Here is an 18,615-nt window from a genome sequence, read left to right as displayed (position 1 = left end):
TTTAGTCTAACGATATAAAAGTGGACTCATATCGACCGGGATATGAACCGTGATTACCTTTTGTACTGAAATATCGGGAGCTCGAAAACAATACAAAAGGTAATCACGGTTCATATCCCGGTCGATATAAGTCTAGTGAAACTAACCGTGAATTATTCAAAAGTGTTTTACAAAATAAAATACACACCAAACAAGACTTCAAAATTTTGCGAAATATTTGTATAGAATCCTCCTGAAACGATTCGTCTCAATAAATAAAACTTCACTGCAAACAATACACTTTATGGCTATTAGTTTCACACAGGCGCTTCTACACTTACTAAAGCTCGTCTTTAACAAGCTTCAATAACTCATCATCCTCCTCTGTCCACACGTCGGGGTTCGTCGTCATCTGTCCCAGGGCCTCCATCCTCCTTTCCATCGTCACTCTATCCAAAATATGTTCCATCTTCATATGCATACAATCATTAAAAACCGACGCGTATTCACATATCTCAAAAATCCCTTCAACAGCTTTCAAACATTCCTTGATAGCGCTTCTCAAACGCGCTAACACTTCACTATCATCCCCGTATACAGCTTTATTAGCATCCAAAAGGTTCCTTGGGACTATTTTGTTCTTCACAATAATGGAATTACGTTTTAAAATGCAAGCTACGAAGCATTTACCCTGCAGCGTTGACTGCGGTACCCTTTTAAGGAATGTTTCGACGTCCGTCATAGAAGCTTTGACTTGCCGCGCGCATTCAGTCAGATTCTTCCTAAACGGTTCAACTTCAGCATCCATCTTGTTGAACTGTTCTATATGTTCCTCTTTAGTCATCGGCTGGAAGCATAGGATGTTCGCTATCAAAAATACAATTATTGTGACGAAATTCGTGAAAGTTCGCATTTTCGTGTTGTGGTTCAAATTCGGTCGTTTCGCTCTGCTTGCCTTCATGCTTTTGTTCATTGTGTGTATTTTTATTGTGTTTTAGTCGGTTAATTGGTTGTTAGCGGCACGAGATACGCTGACGTGTGCCCGTGTGCGGGTTACACATAGTTGCACCAGTTCTTAGGAATTGGAAATGGGCAATAAATATCTGGTTCTGATAACGGGTATTGTGCGCACTTCGGGGTTTTTAACACGATAAATTAACCCAATATCCTTTAAACTCTTTAAAGTTTAAACCAATGTATATGGGCCTAATATAGCTACAATGCATACTTGTTGAAAGCCTAAAACAAATTTGTATTATGCTCTGTAAGTTAAAATGTAACACATACGGTTGTACATGTGTAATTCATGTTTTAATCCCAAAACCCAGCTCCCTTCTACTAGAAAATAACCATGTAACTTTTATCTTATTAGTTACTGGGTTACAGCACCTAAAGTAATTTCAAAATACTTATTTAGGTAAGCAATATAAAACAGTAAATAGAAAGTGCATACATATTATATTACATAGTTATCAAATTTCAAAATTAGTAGGTAATTAAACCTTATTTTGCGTTCCTCTAAATTTGTCTATGAGTGTATGTTCGCCGGGACAGAAAGATTCTGAAAGTGGCTGCGAACCGAGCTATAACCGCAAAAATCGTAGTTCGCAAATTGCGGGCATTTTTTTCTGTAATAAGTAACTCTAATTACGCCTTCATTGGAGTAAAAGAGAAAGATCCCCGTAATTTGCGAATTTCGGTAGCCCCTCTGAGGATGCACAAGGCCCAGCCCGGAGTCAATTCTAATTCAACAATAACTTTTTTTGTCAATAAGGAGACCGTCGATTTTGTTATAGCACTTGGGCCTGGGCGTTTCATTCTGGAAGGAACTGGTAGTTGATTGACACGAATCTTTTAAAAATCGTCACAATGGTCACAAAATACGATGGTAAAAACGGAATCACGAAATAAAGCGGGAATGTTGGAAAATCTAGCAATGAAAACATGAAACTGCCAAGAATTTTTTTAAAAAACATACGCACATAGACATATCATACGCATAATTCTAAATTCTAACAACTCTATAATTATCAAAATCGAACTACTCTGTAAAAAGTTATGCGTGGTCATACATAAAAAAAATATACATATATATACGCGTCGACTTGAGAACCTCCTCCGTTTTTTTCGTCGGTTAAAAATGAAATATGCCACTTGAAAGGACCAATTATTTTTGTTACGTAACAATTTTTTTTTAAATATATTAGAATAATGAGCATCAAACTTATCACATAGATAATTACAAATTTTTTGAGCACCCCTGCTCATACACATTATTTTATTTGCCAAGCTAATGGTTTTCCTGGCTGTCCCTATTTTTATTAATTAACTCTGTTGCGCATCTCCCTATATTATTGCACAACATCAAATCATGTGATTTTAATCATGAATACCAAACTTTAGTTCCGAGAAACAACTGATAACGCAATGAATTGAAATATTGTTTATTCGTTTAATCGTTTTTCCTCTTTTTAATGTACCACGTCGGTGGCAAATAGACATACGGTCCGCCTGGTGGTAAACGGTCACCGTAGTCTACGGACACCTGCAACTCCGGGGGGTGTCACTTGTGAATTGCCGACCCATCCATTAGGCACAGGTATATTTTATTTGACTGATAAAGAGAGGGTATTGTTTATCTAGTAAAGGCATTTTTGTACTGTCTTTGGCACGCTCCATTGACTTTTAGCAATTTTATACCTACTTGCACCCCTGTGCACATTCAGAATAGTACATTTCGATGCTAGTGCGGAAGGTATGTCATTACTTTACGAGTACCGAGATGTGACTCGGGACGAGTGAAGAATGACATTTCCGCACGTGTATCGAACGACGTTTTTTAATACAGTTGCGAAAAAATAAGAAAAACAACAAGTACCTAAGGAATTCTAAACTTACTTATTTTTAGATTTTTCAGGCAAAGCACTCTCATTTGCAATTGCAGCCTTCTCACAAATTCACTCATTTTATAAGCAACTTTTTGAAAACTTAAGATTGGAAAACAAAGTTGTCGATCTTTCGTAGTGAAAATTTTTGACATTATGAAGAGGTGTTTTTTTGTTAGCTTTTAAGTTTGTAACACACTATCGCACCGCACCAAGGTCATTGTGCGACGCACCGATAAGTAAGAGCGAGAAAGAGATATCGCTTTCTCGCTCTTACTTATCGGTGCGTCGCACAATGACCTTGGTGCGGTGCGATAGTGTGTTACCACTATTATTCGACTATTGAACCCACTTCAATGAGAGTTTTTTTTTTCAAATGCACGTTCTATAAGTCATAAACAATTGTAAATATAAAACATTGTATTATAATTACCTAAGTATGGTTATTTACGATTATTTGTGTATCGTATATTTATAAAAACAATATCGAATGTTGCCTTCGCTTAAGAAAAACGCCTCTTCTTTGACAATCGTTTGGCAGCTATTCCGTTCCATTCAGACAACTTATTAAGAACGAAATTTTCAATATTCAATATTAAAAAATAAACGTCTTATAAAAATTTAAATATGTATATTTTTCGTATTCTTACATTAACAGTACGTTTTTATGTTGATTACGACGTTTAAAGGAAAGTAATATTAACACTCATCAATAAGTTAGTCGTGAATTGGAACAAGTATAAATTTAATAAAATTGGAAAAGTGAAAAGCACTAGTTCGCGATAACCAACTTTCCGCACGCTAAACAGCTACGTAAAGTAGCACTTTTTGAGCAACGGTATTAAAAAGATTTTTTTTACTGTGAAGTAACTTTGGTTTATGAAAGAAAAAATATATAATAAAGTATGGACGGGCGGACGGACAAACGGACGAGACAAAATTATATTTACAGTACATATGGTCATATTTTGCCGCAGTAGTGCGTAAAATAGCACTTTTACTGCGTATGTCAAAAGTTTAAAGGGCCATATGTACTGTAAAACGTTGTACGATACCCGTGCGAATAGGTAATTCGCAACTCGTGTCGATTTAAAACACTCCCTTCGGTCGTGTTTTAATTTATCGCCACTCGTTTCGAATTTCCTCTTTTCCGCACTTGTATCGTAAATAACTATTACAGTATTATGACGCTTTTTATATAACATTTAAATATAAAATGGTTGTCACCGTTTTTTCCCTTTTTACACGGTTTTCCCGTATTTTTTACTAATTTTCCCTATTTTAACTTGGAATATTGTACAAGATGATACTTAGATTATAGGAGAGGAATCCCAATTTCACTTGCCATTTGCCAATAAGTCAAAATGTTGCGTAATGTTTTGCAATACGTATTTAACCTCTTTTTTATTTTGAAACTTTCACTAAATTATTAATGAGAATCCCTTTTTCTATTCCTGGATAATAATGCGGCTTTCCATCACAAAAGGGTTCTTATGGTTCAACATTTTATCTGAAATACCAACAGAAATTTTGATAGAATGCTCATTGCACGTGAAGCATAAGGACCCTCTTTGATGGAAAGCCACATTATGACTGTATATTGTGTAAAGTTTTGCAATAGGTTTTAATCAATTTTATTTTTTTCTTTGATATAAAACTTTTGCTAAATTATTTTTAAATATTACTCACTCAAAAGTCACACTAGTAAATTACATATTTATCCCTTATAAGACACAAATGTAAATGTTGCATAATATTACTCATCCTGGCGATCTATAAAAGCAGACTGATGCACTAATTGTATTTCAGTCTGGCATCGGCGCTCTTAGCGTATCAACATAAGAAAAGTCCTGGAATTTTGTAACGGGACTTTAGTGTTTACATATATATTTAATTAACGTGTCGGACGTGTATGTGTTGAGACTTTATTAGACTGTTTTGGTCGTGGCAACACATTTTTTCTCGAAAAGAGAGTATTTCTGCACACCATTTATAATTTAAACCGGTAAGTACCGATTAAGATAATAAAGCCACGACACTATAAACAATTGTTTTTATAATCAGTTTGGTAAACAAAGTTTCTCGCAAATAAATAATTTGGAATCGGAAAATTTATGGTGGTAATCATTTACGAAACATTATTTATAGTGATAACGTGACCCGAAATTCCATTTTTTAGGGTTCCGTATCCAAAGGGTAAAACGGGACCCTATTACTAAGACTTCGCTGTCCGTCCGTCCGTCCGTCCGTCCGTCTGTCACCAGGCTGTATCTCACGAACCGTGATAGCTAGACAGTTGAAATTTTCACAGATGATGTATTTCTGTTGCCGCTATAACAACAAATACTAAAAACAGAATAAAATAAAGATTTAAATGGGGCTCCCATACAACAAACGTGATTTTTGACCAAAGTTAAGCAACGTCGGGAGTGGTCAGTACTTGGATGGGTGACCGTTTTTTTTTGCTTTTTTTTTTGTTTTTTTTTTTTTGCATTATGGTACGGAACCCTTCGTGCGCGAGTCCGACTCGCACTTGCCCGGTTTTTTTATTGTTTTTTAAATGCATAAGCTCGCCTGAAGCACTTTTGCTCCCACGATGCAAGTATATTAACTTAAATAAAATTACTCATAGGATTAGGAAGGGCCAAAATGTTGATACATTCCCTATCTAACCAAGTTAACCAACTCAAGACACCTTGGGTCGGCCTGGGTCCAAGTTCCAATCCACTTGTCCTTTAAGACCTAGGGTTTATAACTAGTATCAAATCACCTACCTGTTTAGTTCGACATACAATGTATTAAATAGGTAAGTAGTTAACTTACTTACATATTATTAATAATTTATTTTATTTATTTAGATAACTAGGATCCATAATGGGTTAGGTACATAGTGACTTAAAATCTATTGTTAATATTTAAAAAACTAAATTATGCAAGGTTTTAATTTAGTTGAATATTTTTTTGCATTATGGTACGGAACCCTTCGTGCGCGAGTCCGACTCGCACTTGCCCGGTTTTTTTATTGTTTTTTAAATGCATAAGCTCGCCTGAAGCACTTTTGCTCCCACGATGCAAGTATATTAACTTAAATAAAATTACTCATAGGATTAGGAAGGGCCAAAATGGCAATTGGCAATTAATCCGTTGTTGATACATTCCCTATCTAACCAAGTTAACCAACTCAAGACACCTTGGGTCGGCCTGGGTCCAAGTTCCAATCCACTTGTCCTTTAAGACCTAGGGTTTATAACTAGTATCAAATCACCTACCTGTTTAGTTCGACATACAATGTATTAAATAGGTAAGTAGTTAACTTACTTACATATTATTAATAATTTATTTTATTTATTTAGATAACTAGGATCCATAATGGGTTAGGTACATAGTGACTTAAAATCTATTGTTAATATTTAAAAAACTAAATTATGCAAGGTTTTAATTTAGTTGAATATTTTTAACGAGCGTACTACGTAGTACATATTTAGAAAAGAATTAAACAGTCGCTTGACTTGCATTAAATACATTTATTGATATCGTTACCTACCAGTCTTATCAACCAGACGTTTTGTTTTGCTCGCACTCTGACTCATACCTATGTTGCTGTGTCGAGCGGCGTGTCCAGAGGTTAGCGGTGAATCATGCAAAAAAACCAAAACATTTGTGACTATCGCGAGTAAATTTACCGCTATGCGGTTAGGAGGGAAAGTATATATTTCATTTACACTTTCAGCACATTGGCCATGGTTTTTAAAAGGAAAACTCCACCCCTTAGGCTAAATACGGACTCGCTCTATCCAACAGTGAAAATTCCCTATAATAAAAAAGAAGAATATCGCTAGCAGACGTATCTACTTTAAGTAATGTAAACTACTCAACTAATAGTCTAGAAGTTCCCAACTACGGTCCATAATGAACACGAAATATCTTCGTTCTGTAATATTATTGGAATGTCTTAGATTTAAGCTAAAATATTTTGATAAAAGTAATAAAAAAGAAACCCACACGAAAAAAATGGTTTTAATGCTTACTTACGTATTTAACACGTGGACTACAGTTGGGTTTTAGCAAAAAAATGTTGTCTATTATTAAGGGTTTCCAAATCTTTCAGTGGGATGGAATCATTTCGTTCCGTAGGTTTTAGCGGTAACAATATGCAACAAGTTGAGAGAAAACTTACCCTTATTATGCATACCACCATCTTGTACTTCTAGAATCTAGAGTATTCTAGAGTATTGCATTTGTCTCTTCAGTTAGTTACTCTAATTTAAGTGTCAATTCTAACACATGCTCCCTCATCTTCCAGGAACTGATTGCATCTGCTGGACCAAGGATCTCCACAACGACCGGCCGGGCAACCGGTCGTTACCGGCCGTTGGTGGACCATCCAACCGTAGCTGCCATATTTGCCAGAACGACTAGAAAAGTCTACCTTTAAATCTTCGGTGTAGTTTAGTAACATAAAACTCAAGATGGTTAATTACTTCATTTACGCAAAAGACTTTTCGGGGTCTACGCAAGGTGAAAATTATTTTCACAGCAATGGTATGAAATCGTTTAAAGAATTTAAAAGTGACGTAGAGAAAATAGAGAAACAACTTTTGGATGCCGGAGAGCCTTCAACAGAATCTAAAATAATTTACTTACACTGGGGAGACGAATGTTACGAAGTTGATGAAGACGCAACTGTGATAGCATATAACGAACTGCAGTCTGGAAACATGGGTACAGATCCGGGAACGATTATTGAATGGATAAAAAGCAATAGTAATATTTATGGTGAAAATAATAAAATCAAGCTAATGTATATTATAACTGATGGTTTGATTGATCATAATGAAGCGATGAGATGTTTCAAACTAAATGAAGATATGAATTACGAAAGGGTCGTTTTTCATGCCTTTAATGAATGGGAATATAATATAGATCTCTCTGTAGCCGCGTCATTTTTAAAATGCCAATGCATGGTTTATCGTAATTACGTGCTCTATGATAACGTAAATATTTCAGAAGAGTATGACTACAATAAAATTAATCTCGATAATTTTGCAGCCGAAAAGGAAAATTTAAAGTCTTATATCAAATTAAAGTATATCAATAAATTCAAACACGACGTTCTTGCTTTACAAGAGATAGATAAATTGAAGAAGTTGCGAAATCGACTGTTTGCAGAATTGTCATCCAAATCACAAAAGAATGAATCGAATCTCAATACGAAAGACAAAAATGTATTTTTGGCCGAATTTATTAAAACAGACTGGTACATCAACCTCAACGCTCCATCTCATGGTTGGAAGGTTGAGGTTGAGAAAGCCATTTCAACCTTGATTAATTACATTGTCAGCGACACAAAATCTTACTCGTTTGACGCATTGAAATTCGAGACTAAATTTGATAATCCTATTGAAGAAGAGCCGATTGTTGAAGTTAACTTTGCAGCCGAACAAGAGATAGAATTTCCCGATATTATTCTAGATGACGAGAAAGGTATACCCGTTATATTATTAACAGAATTTAACATGCTAGACAAACTTATCTTTCACAGGACAAACGATTCGACTGAAGTATCACCTGCTAGCTTTAATAAATTTAAGTCAACGATGGAGTGTCCGTTATTTTTGTTGAACGATTCAGATATTAGTGAATCTATCGGATACTTTTACACTTTAAATGTGTATAAACAGTTATTGACAAACACCAATAAGACTGAGCCGCGTACTCGGAGACCATATCACGGCGGCCTGGTGCTAATAGACACAGATGAATTTGATAAATACAATGATTACATTTTAGCGGCGACATATTTTTATTTCAAAAAAATTAATTACAATATTGGTTTGTTCTATTACATTTTGTTGAAAAATTGCGAAAATAAAGAATGGATGGATATAAATGTGGTTAAACAGTTTAAGAAGTATGTAATGCGACGCATTAGTTCGACTGTGTGTAAAATCGGGCTATCAGGATTGCCGCTAGACCCTCCATATATCACGTCTTTGCCAACTGCTTTGTGGTACTGCGTTGAATTATCGTCATGCATATTTAGAAATGATCATCAAAATTTCACGCACGAACGTTTAAGAATGTATTACGGTGTAGCGCATTGTATGATCGAAATATTAAAGGATCTCAATTACGATTTAGATTTAGAGTCTATAGGAAAACGTAGAGACGTAATTAGGCATGTTATGATTTTGAAGAAAATTCCAACACATGGAGAAAGGGTGTATTATTTGTTAGAAAAAATATTCAAAAATGTTAACGGTTTTCTGGTTTCTGAAATTGAAAAACCCTTTAACATAAGGAAACTCAGTTACCTAAACTTGGATCACAAAGGTATGTTAGGCGATGATGATATTAATGATGGTGTAGTAGTTAATCTTAACGACTACGTGCACTTAATGTATTTTATAAATGATCAAAACAAATCAAAAGATGGTAGAGGTATGTTTGAAATATGTGACAAAACATTCCGTCCTTTTTTTACTGTTGAGAATAACAAATCATTTTACGCTGAGTTAAATGAGGTTTCTAAAAAAGTAGTTATAAATGACGACAGTGACAAAGATAAAGTAAATGTTACTTACGATGCGATTGATACGATGGAGTTTGATAGGATTTTGTCTGTATACAATTTGTTTATTAATTGCGTCAAAGATACCGAGAAATATCCCACCTTAGATGAATACATTGAATACATTTTAAAGAAAAAGAAATATCACGGTGATTTGGTAACAATTTTTCCATCAAATGTTATATACATGATTAACGAAGTGTACTCGCGTTACCAGGATATAGTGAAAAATGTCGACGTTAAAGAATTTATACACATATGTAAAACTTATGTAAGTCGAATTGAACGTGTTAAAATAGAAGGAATAATGACATTTAATAGCGATAAGGAAATTCTAGAATTTATTATTAGTGAGAAGCGTAAAGTTAATTTGAAAAAAACCGGCCAAGACAAACCACGTGTGGTGAAGAGTTCTGTGCCTTCAAACCAGGCAAAAACCCAACAAACAAAACAAATAAGCAAACGAAAGGGTCCGCAGCGGCACTTCAGAGGAAGGCGTCCTTTTAGGAGACGAGGTTTTGTGCCGAATACTCAAAAACCGACGAACTAATGTGGTGCAAAATGTCTTGGCCGATTTTTATGTACCTACTCGTAAATTGTAACTTGTAACCCCCTTATTCATAAACGCGCTACAATAGCTCAATTAGCTAATAATCGTTTGTCCTTATCTGTCATTTTGACTTTAAGGGGCTGTCCATAAATTACGTCATCGTTTTTTGACGATTTTTGACCCCCCCCTCCTCCCTAAAATCATCCAAAAATCATGCTCCGAATGACCCCGTTTCCCTCTACGTCATGCTACCATCATCCGATGTCCAGACCCCCCCCCCCCCCCTAATTTGAAATGACGTAATTTATGAATAGCCCCTTACCTATGTATTTGTAAGAAAGGGATAAAACATAATTTAACCAAATCAGGCCCGTAAAATTTTATGAATAAGGGATTAAGGCCAAGCGCGCACCACGACTTTTTGTCGCGCGATAATTTAGTTGCAGAAATGTAACGTATGTGTTTATATGGCAGTGCGCGCATATGCGACAAAAAAATCGCAGCGATTTTAAAATTGTGATTTGTCACATTTTTCCGCGACTGCTCGCGACGCGATTGTCGCAAAGTGAATTGCAGCATACGGAATTGTATGGCCCCGCGCGCACTGCGATAATAATAACGGTAACGGTATCACCAGGCTAGGGGTCGCGGGGTTGGATAAACGGCCGGTGGCGAGAAAGCTGGCCCTCACGGATACACAGCCGTCCCCAAAATGACGAGCGACCGACCGCCCCACAAGGTGGGGCGCGACCCGAGACAGCCTCCGCAGCCGGAAGGCGGAAGAGGCCACTCGCACCCCTTCAAAAGGGTGCCGAAGGATTTCACAGCAGCGATAATAAAATCGCACCCGGACCTCAGTCGGCATATCGCTCTCCAAGCGTCAACATGTCGGAACCTGCTGCTGAAGACGCTAGATGTTGACCATTTAATTATGGAAATAGAAGGAGATCACCTTTGTGGTATAAAAACTCAAAGTCATACAGCGATCACATATTAAAGACAACGTTTCATGACAAACGACTGGTACGAAATCCATGTTGAGAATGAACAAATCGTCGACTTTTTCATCGCAGTGCGCGCAGTGAATTTTCTGCGATATATTACAGCGCGATTCTAAAATCGTGTCGCAAAAACTAAAATCGTGGTGCGCGCTTAGGCTAAGACTGTATAATTAGAATAAGTTGCTGGTATAATACTATATACCTACCTTATGTACTTGTGCCATAATTATGATTAAACCATTTTGTTTTATATTTGCATTATTATTTCGACCCCCGATACCCAAGTAGCACAAAGGTTCTGTATAACTGCATTTTCACCTCAGCAGCTCGAACAAGGGTACTTTGCTTCTTAAAAACAGTGAGCAAAATGCGATTTTGCTCACTGGGTCATTTTGTCTCACTCAGTGAGCAAAATCGCATTTTGCTCACTGAGTGAGACAAAATGACATTCAAGTGACCTTTATAGTCATTTCAACATGCGGGGTCTAATACAAGTTCGATATACTTGGGTTCTATTATCTCTGTCCCTCTAGGTATGTTCTCACTGCTTAGGGTGAAAAAATTTGTGTACTACACGAGATCAAAGTTATTTACATCTCGTGCGCTTTTGAATCCCTTACTACGCTCAACGCTTTCGCTTGCACGGGACTCAAAATAAGCACTCGAAGAAATATCAAACTTTGATCTCTTGTTGTACAAATAACTATTTTACACCACGAACCTATTGGCTGCTTAAAATTGCTGTATATATCAGCACTAGGTATATCCTGCTATAATGCTGTTATAACTCTAATTGGTAATTCTTATTCTTATGCATTTTTTGTGTAACACGTAAGAATAGCATGTATTTTTGTGAAAATAAGTAAACTCTATATCAATATACTTAGCAATTTACCTCTAGTTTTAGGTCAACCTAAATGTATTGTCCTAAGAGTATTAGAATCATATAAAAAAAATTAAAAGTGCGAAATGTCACAGACCGTGTAGTGTGACTTCCCCAGATTTTGTGATATTTGATTTTTTTTTAGAAAAAATATGAAGTGTTTTTGCAATCATTTATATCAAATATAAAACACTAATCCTTGTTCTACAACACTGTTTAAAAATTGTATGGATTTATAAAGATTTTATATTTTTTTAAACAACGTACATTTTGTGATTTTCGCGTCACCACCGCGCGTGGTAATTTAAACATGCGGTACTCGGTAGAAAATTAGCTTTACTACTGGCAGCCTTATTAAAGTTTTTTTAGAACAGCAACACTTTGTTGTTGTCAGGTTTACAAATGGCTGAAGGGAGAAGTTCTGCCGTAAATTATTTATTTGTGTTCATTTGAAAAAACGTCAACCTTAACGCGTCACCGCCGTGTTAGAGTTTTAAAAGTAAGTTGCAGTTTCATGATATTGTTTGTAACATAAGATATACCTCATACATTGCAGATTAAGCTTATTATTTAACATTTGCAAAATCAAAGGAAATGTTTATGTAATATCGAACATGTTCCAAATTATCACGACCGTGGCCTCAAAAATCTGTCACCGCCACGGACTTTTGAGTCCACGTTCGTGACATATAGACACGTGGTCGTGTCATTCTTAATTCGTTTGGTTAATTTAGAGGCACATGCACTTTTCAGAAATGCATTTTTATTAGCTTCAGATAATTTATAGTTTGCTGTTATTGCCCGACTGCCAAAGCAAAAAAAAGGATTTTTCTTGTATGTATGTATGTATGATGTGTATCGAATTCTTTGTCACGCTCTACAGCCTTTATAGTTTGACGGATTTCAACGTCTGAGCTGTCATTAGGTTTGTCGTCATCATAGGAGTGACTTAGGCTATGTTAAAATAACTATATAAATCAAAATAGCCGAGTTGGCCACCAAAATGCCGAAATGTCACGACTGAGGGACACTTTGTCACAACCGTGTTTATGTACTCATTTCACTTACCTTTCCTGAGGCTATTAAGCTTGACCATATGAATCAAAAAATTGCTTTTTGTATGTACTTTTGATATATGTAATAATATGTGAAAAATTAAAACGTTTATGAAAAAAAAATGTTTTTTGGACACAATTTAAGAATCACCCTAATGCACAAATTACCTGGCTAAACGCGTACAGCGTTTAGCCACCACCATACTTTTACAGTTGACTGTACTTAGCGGATGAAACAATTAACGCGTCAAAAGTATCTGACACCGGTTTAATTTATTGCCCGTATTGGATTTACACACTGTAGACATAAATATATCTACAGTTCGCGTTCAAAAGTATTTATTAGTTTGTTACCTAGTCTAATTGTTCTACATAGGTATATAAGAGACACTTATTTGAGAATGGCATTGACGCGACTCACGTTAGACCGGGCCGGGGCCGGGCCGGAGCTTCGTTTTCTATGGAAAGCACCACGTGATCACCGACCAGCCGTCAAGAAAATAACATGTCGGACGCCTCGGCTCGGGCAGGGCACGGTGTAGCGTGAGTCATCCTTTACATGGACCGTGATTACCACATATATATCTGTGGTGATTACCTTTTGTATTGTTTTCGACCTTCGGATATGTCGATTCTGCATGTTTTTCACGGGTAACTGAAGATAGCGGGTGGATGTCAGTTGTGTAAACCGCGCTCGGTCTACACTCCGTCTGTACGTCTACCATCAGTTTTGACATTGACATATACTCTCACGTTTACGTAACTTACTTTCTATGCATCTCGCTCGCACTCGCGTATTAGTGCAAGCGAGATACAGAAAGTAAATTACGTAGACGTGAGCGTTATGTCTATGTAAAAACTGATGGTAGACATACTGGTCGATGTACCTAAGTCTAGTAAAACTAACCGAGAATCATTCAAAACTGTTAAGGTAGGTATTTGTATTTACGCGTAGTCTGTGCTATAACCGGGAAAATCGAAGTTCTCTGTCACTCTAAAAGAGAAAGATCCCCGCAATTTGCTAATTTCGGTTTTCGCGGTAGCCCCTCTGAACCGGCACTTTTGATGATGACTGTACGAGTTTTGATGAAATTTGGGACTAGGGAAGTTTTTAAGCTGCACATGCAGCTGAGATGGATTAAACACTTTTTTAAGGAATAAAGTTACATAAGGGTTTTAATAAAGAGAGTTTTAAGCGCTATGCTGCTTAAAGACATGATTAGCTTAACTATTTTTGCGCGGACAAAGTTGCGGGCAAAGTTCAGTAAATGGAACACTCAGCTATAATTTCATTTATTTATTAAAATACTACTTATAGGTAGGTATATAATTACTATACGTATAAAACAATCACACATTTGTGTATCACATTAATGTTTTCTATTTAAAAAATAGAACAACAAATGACAATATCTAACTACAACATCATAACGCATGAGTATATGACCCGTTTTGGCCTGAGGAATTGACAGTAGCTACAGGAACATAGTTAAATAAATAGGTACTTATTCAGGTGACAGTCCATTTCCAACGACAGCAGGACTACAATTCATTTTACTATGGAAATTGACAATAACACCGACGCGTTCGTACTAGTAGTGCAGCTGCGGTCAGAAATGGAATGTTACCCTTAGGTATAAATGTAGACATAAATTAGACTTTAAAAGAACACATGACTAAATTATGGGCTAAACAAATATTTACATTTCAACTCTTAGTATTTGTTTTTATGTCATACAAAAAAGTAGGTATTTTATTTTGCCGGATGTCTACATAGTTAACACATTGAGAGTCTAAACCCCTCGCAAAATTCATCACGATTATTTTTCACTTACAGTAACAAGATTTTTTATTTTTCTCTTTGCAGTAGATACATATTTATCAAAGGAATATGGTAAGGTACCTGCGCCAAAGAAGGCTACTTTCAAAATGACTTTTATGTGTGAATGAGTTCAAATTGTGGTCCATGTTTGCTAGTACCATAGAAAAAAACTGCAAGTTCATATTAAACATAAGAAAAAAAAATAACGATGGGCCTTCTTTGGTGCAGGTCTTATGTTTTACTTATTATTTTTATCTACTCTTACTCTCTCGTCTTGCACATCCAACTACTAGGTACATTGGGCATTCCATTTAAAGTTGTACTTTTAACTACTTACCCCCAACTTGCATTTTAGATATTACAATTTTTGTATTAATATTTCCACTCAGAATCACGAGCTCTTTCGATCCTAATACGAGAAAAAAAGTGGCCCAAAATTTCCTAATTTTTTTTTGTTTTGTTACGGTAAAATTTAGGGAACAATTTTTTCTCAGTAAAACACGTAAAAATGAAAAAAAAAAGCTCGTGATTCTGAGCAGAAATAATATAAAAATTCCCCATTCTAACACATATTTTGGTACCATTTTAAATAGGTATGCCCACCTACATGAGACTCTTTGTCGCTAATTTTACGACTTCAGCGACCGGCGGAGGTCACAGGTTAAACCCACTTTCAGATTCAAGGTATAAGTTGAATACACTGAACTTTAAGAGGAAAGTGAACAACCGCTTCTCCATACAAATGTAGTCGCCATTTTCCTCCCTAGATATTGACTTTATAGAAAGTATTACTACACAATTTATTGTACATTAACCATATCTATGCCTCTTTGTTTGACTTTGTGATTATCTTATAGAGTTAGGAGCGAAAAACAAATTCCATACAATTTTTAAATGCTCCTAAGTTTTATAATAATTAAAAATCCGAAGAAAAAAAATTACGAAGTGGCATAGCTGTGGTTGATTTACATCAAATTAAGTCAAATTTTTTTCAATAACGTTAATATTCAGAGAGGAAAATGGGGACTACGCTAGTATGAAAAGGCGGTTACGGTCGTCAACTTTTTCGCCTTAAGGCGAGTCATACACAGCAGTCAAGTTCATGTCTTGTTTGTACATACACAAAGGAAAAGGACCTGAAGCCCCCTCCTCACTCGTGCGCGAATCGCGGCGCGAAGCCGCGAACGCGAGTGTGTCGTCGATTTTCGCAGACAGCGAAATCGACTCCACACTCACGTTCGCGGCTTCGCCCGCGATTCACGCGCATAGTCTGGAGGGGGCTTTAGAGATGGAGCTTAATTTTCTGACTGAGCCCTTATACACCGTGGACTGGAATACCCACAGACAGATTTTAGGTGTAGTCTTCACCGCATTTAGAGACTAAAATGTCCTTCAAAGATTACTGAAATCGGTCTTGATTTACAGATAATGACAATTCTTGTTAAAATTTGTTTCTGTAATAACTCAGTGAAAAGAAATAACGTGTCGTATGTAGAAAACACACACACTTAAAAAAAATCTTTTTTGCCGAATTTGATCAAAAATTACTTACTTCTCAAATAACTATCTGTGTATGGTATGACCCAAGTACATTAACTTCTAAACCCTTTTTCCACTTTAGTAAATAGTGCAGTTATGACGCTTGTTGAAGTAGTATTTTCGTACGACGGTTGTTTGCCAACTAAGTAGGACTTGGGAGACTTGAAAGGCTTCTTGTATCTAGTTCTAGCCATGATTTGAGATAAAATGAAGTGAAACTGGCAGGATCATGTAATCATGTTGTCTATTGGTCCCCTGCAAGAATATGGCGGTCTTTTGAAACAGTTATCAAGTTTATAATTGACAATTAATTTAAATAGAAATTCATTTGCCTTTTATCTAAGTTGTGGTTTACATAACTCTGGGGCAGTTAGCGAGCGGGATTTCCTTACATTACAGAAATATATTCCAGAAATGAAAATGATGGAATGTGAAGTAGGTATAAAACTCATATAAAAGGATTTTAATTTATGATCCTTGTTTTAGAATAAGTACCTAACTCGTATACCTTAATGGTAATGACAATGACTATTACACTTTATGAGCTTTGGCAATGTATAACGACTACAATTACCTAATGATATTAGAGAATAAAAGAAGACAGGCATTTGCTAAAAGCAACATTCGTTCAAAGGATTTACCTTATCATTTAAGCTGTTTACAATGAAAACGACCTATATTTTCGGTTCTACTTAGAGATACGATTACTTCGTTTACCTATAAACAGACTACAATTTACAAGATATTACAGATATGAACAATTATGTAGAAAAACATTTCATTTGATTTTAAATTAAGTGGAAATTGCACTTCAAGGAATGCCATGTTGTGGTCTTTTGAGTCTCTCGTATTATGTTTTCTATGTTGCGAATATTCCCAGAGTTTGAATCCTCACATTAGGCATGTTTCACAACGTCGGAGATTGTTTATAGACACAATGCGACCCGTGACTCACGCGACACGAGTACGATGATTAAGAACACTTTCATTGCGCCCGCAAAAAACGAGCTTTCACTTTCGATCTTGCAAAACAAACATAACCTCGTTTCTCGTTCGTGCTAAACATTATCCGTCAAACCGAATCCGGATAATCGATGTCGTGATGCAACTGCAACTGGCGCGATTCGGTCCGCCGCCGCGGCGGTATGAAGTTACCAACAACACAGTTTAGTCTTATGTTCAGTTGTCGAAGGCTTCCTCCTCGACGAGCACCGGCAGGCTCGTCTGCTGTTGGCACGAAGGCGACACTCGTGCGCTGAGCGCCGTTATCCAGGAGTCCACATCTCGTTCAGCACACAAAAACTTCGCGGATATCGCATTGTCGTAACCCTTTTGTCGCACGACTAAACCCATCTCTTGTTCAGCGCGCTCGACTGATGTATTCCTCAGGTTAACGACACCGATGGGCTTCGACAGACGCTTCCTGGGATAGATCACGACGAAGTGCTCTAAAGATGTCCTATACACCACCACTCTGACGTCCTGTCGTATCCTCCCTAGCCCTGAAAGGACCACGAAGCCGGATTTCACCTCCGCGTCGCATGATTTCTTGGTGTAACTTTGGCCGAAGCGCTCGGCGCGACACGAGACTGACATAATATCGGTTGGCATATCACTGTTTTGAGTTCCACGAGACACAAGTTCACATAACAAACGTTGTTTGCCTTGAATGTTGTTGTTACCGGCAGCGAGAGCCGCGGGGCGTGCGCTCTGTCGGGCAGGTTCGTACGGACTGAGGAGAGGTGTCCCGACGGGCTCATATATATAACCTCGCGATACTCGGAGGTGCTCGCCCGAGATCGTTATTTTGCATTCACTCAAGTCTCGGAGGCTCGCCGGCTGTAGGTTGATGGGGTCAGACACTTGATCTTGCAACTTTGTAGCTTTCGGCCAGGCTTAGACAGACCTAGATGCAACGAATTTTCCGAGCAGCGGGCTTAGCAAGGTTGTACGACAAGGTAGTTATCACGCAATAGGTGTGGATAAAACGGCCGTTATCGTCGGTTTTATCATCCATACTATGGTTGCAGACGATATATGGAGTTATCCACATTTGACAGCGGTAGATGATAGAAGACAATTTGCATAACATGGTCGTTGGATAAGATGTGGATAATTTGACAGATTGTCCCATTTTGACAGTTCAACTTAGTTAATTTTAACTACGTGCTTCTTAGATGACGATAAGCCTTGTCGTGAAAGCAAAAGTAGTGAATAATCATATTTTAAGGTATAAATTACAGGTAAATATCAGTTTTTCTATGATTATATTGAGAGTTATTAGTTACAATGTTCCGCTGTATATAATATTGTCAATATTTTCTTCGCAG

At 36.8% G+C, this 18,615-nt stretch overlaps 3 protein-coding genes across 3 annotated transcripts; 1 reads left to right on the top strand and 2 right to left on the bottom strand.

Annotated features, from left to right (window-relative positions):
* Positions 1 to 266: 266 nt before the first annotated feature.
* On the bottom strand, positions 267 to 1,130 carry LOC134795002 (uncharacterized). The gene has a single exon (XM_063766861.1). The coding sequence runs from the start codon at positions 950 to 952 to the stop codon at positions 320 to 322; it is 633 nt and encodes a 210-aa protein (XP_063622931.1). The 5' UTR covers positions 953 to 1,130; the 3' UTR covers positions 267 to 319.
* A 6,149-nt stretch (positions 1,131 to 7,279) lies between these two features.
* Positions 7,280 to 10,049, top strand: LOC134794729 (uncharacterized). Its single transcript, XM_063766511.1, has one exon. It carries the CDS (start codon positions 7,334 to 7,336, stop codon positions 9,983 to 9,985), a length of 2,652 nt encoding a protein of 883 aa, XP_063622581.1. The 5' UTR covers positions 7,280 to 7,333; the 3' UTR covers positions 9,986 to 10,049.
* Positions 10,050 to 16,964: 6,915 nt separating this feature from the next.
* Positions 16,965 to 18,190, bottom strand: LOC134794728 (uncharacterized). Its single transcript, XM_063766510.1, has one exon. It carries the CDS (start codon positions 17,894 to 17,896, stop codon positions 17,465 to 17,467), a length of 432 nt encoding a protein of 143 aa, XP_063622580.1. The 5' UTR covers positions 17,897 to 18,190; the 3' UTR covers positions 16,965 to 17,464.
* Positions 18,191 to 18,615: the final 425 nt, after the last annotated feature.

Source organism: Cydia splendana, chromosome 11, assembly GCF_910591565.1.
Source record: "Cydia splendana chromosome 11, ilCydSple1.2, whole genome shotgun sequence".
NCBI lineage: Eukaryota > Metazoa > Arthropoda > Insecta > Lepidoptera > Tortricidae > Cydia > Cydia splendana.
Note: the sequence above shows the minus strand (reverse complement) of the source record. Positions and strands in the feature narration are given on the sequence as shown.

Bases quoted from the DNA above. Each gene is read 5' to 3' on its own strand.
- LOC134795002 (XM_063766861.1), bottom strand. From the start codon at position 952: ATGAACAAAAGCATGAAGGCAAGCAGAGCGAAACGACCGAATTTGAAC.
- LOC134794729 (XM_063766511.1), top strand. From the start codon at position 7,334: ATGGTTAATTACTTCATTTACGCAAAAGACTTTTCGGGGTCTACGCAA.
- LOC134794728 (XM_063766510.1), bottom strand. From the start codon at position 17,896: ATGCCAACCGATATTATGTCAGTCTCGTGTCGCGCCGAGCGCTTCGGC.